Source organism: Ricinus communis, chromosome 3 (genome assembly GCF_019578655.1).
Source record: "Ricinus communis isolate WT05 ecotype wild-type chromosome 3, ASM1957865v1, whole genome shotgun sequence".
Taxonomy (NCBI): domain Eukaryota; kingdom Viridiplantae; phylum Streptophyta; class Magnoliopsida; order Malpighiales; family Euphorbiaceae; genus Ricinus; species Ricinus communis.
In genome coordinates this window covers 22203092-22206947 of record NC_063258.1, presented here as the reverse complement: position 1 = coordinate 22206947, position 3856 = coordinate 22203092, and the positions used below count along the sequence as shown (strand labels likewise).

The 3856-nt window shown below is 26.7% G+C and overlaps 1 protein-coding gene across 1 annotated transcript; it reads right to left on the bottom strand.

The window, feature by feature from the left end:
- Positions 1–905: 905 nt before the first annotated feature.
- On the bottom strand, positions 906–1598 carry LOC8277521 (pathogenesis-related protein PR-1). Its single transcript, XM_002532367.4, has one exon. The coding sequence runs from the start codon at positions 1542–1544 to the stop codon at positions 1005–1007; it is 540 nt and encodes a 179-aa protein (XP_002532413.1). The 5' UTR covers positions 1545–1598; the 3' UTR covers positions 906–1004.
- Between the last annotated feature and the right edge of the window lie 2258 nt (positions 1599–3856).

Genomic DNA, 3856 nt, shown 5'->3' with positions numbered 1-3856 from the left:
AAATGCTAATTACATAGAAATAGATATCTATTAAGTTAAAGTCAAATTATTTAATTTTAATGTAATTTACTAATATTATTTAACAAAAAATAATTAGACATATAAGTATGACTTAATAGTTATAGAATTATTATATTTAATATTTCTAAAATTATATTAATTTATATAAATTTAATTTATTTTTTATAACAATATTAAGTTATCATAATTATAATTATTAGTTTAATATATTATCAAAAATATTGAATATTTAAAACTAAAAATAGAGTTGCATATTACATAAAATTTCTGATTTGTATAGAAAATATAAAATAATATCGTAATGTAAAATATTTTAGCAATGTTAAATTTATGATATGTTAGTATAACTGGTTTTAAAAAATTTTACCAGTCCAAAATATGTTAGCAATGTAATAAAATATTTTTCAGTTTAAATTTTTAATTAAATTTAAAATATGTTCGTTAAATATTTTTTATTGGTTAAATCTTCTGATTTGGTTGAATTGACTATTTTTGCCGAATTACTGAATAAATTGACTACATAATTAAAATAAAAGCAAATTGGCCATTGTCTTGAAATTCATAGGGCTTAAATTGGCACTTTTAACCTTTGATTTTAACAAGTTCACTTTGTTAACAATCATTACTATCTGAACAAGCAGGAAAACAAAAAAAAAAGCAGGTAGATACCCCTATCGGGCAAAGATGAGCCGAGACTTAAATGCCAGAAAGCTGAAGCCAAAACTATGCAGGCACTAGAAGTTGCAGCATTGCTATATATATATGCAGAATATTACTTTTATTAATTGGCTTAAAAATCCATGTTATCTTTTAATAAATTATATACTCATCATAACAGAAATTTGATTTCAAGGGAAAAAACACTTTATCATCAAAACACTCAATTGACTAAACAATATTAATTATAAGAATTTAACTGTATCTTGAGTTCCATATTTCCAGACTTGCAAAAATGGTTTTATTTAACACATGAACAGTTAAGTTCAGTAAGGCCTTTCTCCAATGTAGTTACCAGGAGGATCATAATTGCAAGTCATGAAAACTCCCAAATCATCAGAGCAAGTCACTTTAGCACATCCAATTCTTCTTGTTTTTCTCCAAACAATCTGAGTATAGTGCCCACATTCTTGATGTCCGTAGCAAGAATTAGACCAGTAATTATACCACTTCCGCTCCGAGACCCATGCGGTGACAGCCTGAGCCGGTGTCCACCCAGTACCGCTCCCCCAGAAAATGTTCTCACCATAAGGTCCATTCGAGTGCCTCAGGTCGCAGTCGAACCTCCTCTGGTTAGCATACCACTGCGCATAATTTGCTAGCCTAGTATCCCAGATCAGTGGAGGCATTCTTAGTGCAGCACGGGCGGCGTTGTGGGGACCCAAGAATTGGTTGGCAGTGCTCAAGTAGGCATGCTGATGATTGGCAATGGCAGACTCAGCAGCAGCAGAAGATTGAGTGGCTCTTGTTGTGAGGAAGAGAGAAATGGAGATGATAGCAACACAATAATAACAGTAAGTACGCATTTTTTTGAAGAGATTTTGGACTTACATGTCATTTGAGAAAGATTGGACATGAGAGTACATTTATATATATATTTATTTATTTATTGTAATTATGAGAAATGTGAAGGGGAGTAGTTGGAGATTAGGAGAGGGAGTTAAGTGTCAACTATATGGGGTGGCAACCATGTTCGATTATGATTGCCACACATTTGTTTTTGTGTGGGACAAAGGTTTCAATTGCTTTAACTACTTTTTCCTGCACTATTATTAAATTCTGAATTTGATGCTTCCATCGTTTTAATTTTCATTCTTTTTTTAATTTTTAAGTAGAGGACACATATAAAGACATAAGAAATTAGAGATGAAGTCACTTTTGTTTTAAAAAGTACAATGTAAAAATGAGATTAGTAAATACAATTTTAATGAAATTGAATTTTCGTGAGATCGTCAATATTATACCAAAAATTTCTTTAAAGTATATCGAATCAGTATAGCTATCCTTCTTCTGACGGACTAACACAACTTTAATCAGTATTGAAATGAAATTTTAGATAATCCTTTTTTTTTTTCTTGTTGTTGTAGAACTATGTACAGTAAGATAAGGTCGGGTAAAATGTGAATTCAACGAGTTACAATAATAATTCATGAAAGAAATTATTTTTGCAATTCAATTAAATATAAAAAGATGTGAAATCCAAAACTTTTGTGGTGGACATTATTGTATATTATAATCTCATATAATATAATTTGTTCATTTATATATAAATTAATGATATTAATTTATTTCGTTACTGATAGTTATTTTTTTAATTGGTGGACAGGAGCATATTCTGGATCGGAATCATGAGGAGTACTGCTCGATCATTTCTACCAACTTAAATCCCCAATTAATATACTTGGGGGGGGGGGGGGGGGGGGGGGGGGGGTGGGGGGAGGGGGATGATTTTAGAGATAAAGATATTTTATTCCACCACAAAGAGTTATTTGATTCTTACATTTCAAAAATTTTCTACGATAATATCAGAATAATCATTTATTTGATTCCTAAGAGTGGATTCATCCTTTTTTTTTTAATTAACACGGTTCTGTGATTTGTTACATGTGATTTGTTAAAAGTAAAGTAATAAAGAAATTAAGAAATTAAGGAATAGAAAAAACTTAATCTCTTAGATCGTATATCAATGTCCAATTTTCGAGAAAATAGAAAAAAAGATAAAAAATGCTTAATGAAAGATTTGATTTATTACCTTTCTTAACAACGAATAATAAGGAAAGGGCTTCTCTTTTTTGAAGAACACATATCAAATTGATGGTAATAAAAAATGATGTGGTCTTTTATTACTATTAAAATTTTAACACTAAAATTCTTTTTGCCTTTCCTCATGAATTGGATAATACTATGTTATTTCCTATGCTTATCTTGGTGCTATTTACTTTGTTTATTGGAGCCATAGGAATTCATTTCAATCAAAAAGGAATAAATGTGGATATATTGTCAAAACTGTTAACTCCATCTTTAAACCTTTTGCATCAAAATTCAAAGAATTTTGTGGAAATAAACTACAAAAACTAGCCGGAAACATAAAAAAGAAACATGTGAAACTAGAAGCATTATATAATAGAATTAATTGTTAATATTATATATTAATATTATGTATTTTTAAATTTAGTAGAAAGTAGTACAAATTGAATATTTAATAAAAAATAAAATAAAAATAATAAAAATAATACAAAAGATTCTTTACATAACTAATAAGAAAAATATTTTCTGGTTTGAAAAACCTTTTATAACTATTCCTTTTGATTCAAAATATTGGAATTGTCTATTACGATATATAAAAAATGATCAGTTTGATAATGATATATAAATGTAAATAATAGATTAAATTTAAATAATAAATATAGATATAATAAATATATATATGTGTATATTAAATATATGTAAATAATAAATATTTTATTTTATTTTATTTTTATTAAATACTAAATTAAAATTAAAAATTATATTAAATAATTAAAATTATAATATAATACTTTATTACCAAGCTAACCTTTCATATATATAAGAATTCGTTTAAGCTCTTTTAACAATTTAACTTTGAGACTTATTTAATAGATGAGTTAAATCCGTACAAAGATTTATTTCACCTATATAGCCTCATCAGCAACTTATTTAGACATAATTATTAATATATATTTTAAAAATAATAGATTTAATAATGAATATTTGAGTCATAATTAATTTCTTATTGAAAATTAAAGTATTATATGAATAATTACGAATATTAATTATTTTTATACCAATCATTATTTATTTTATTAAATCTTTAGAA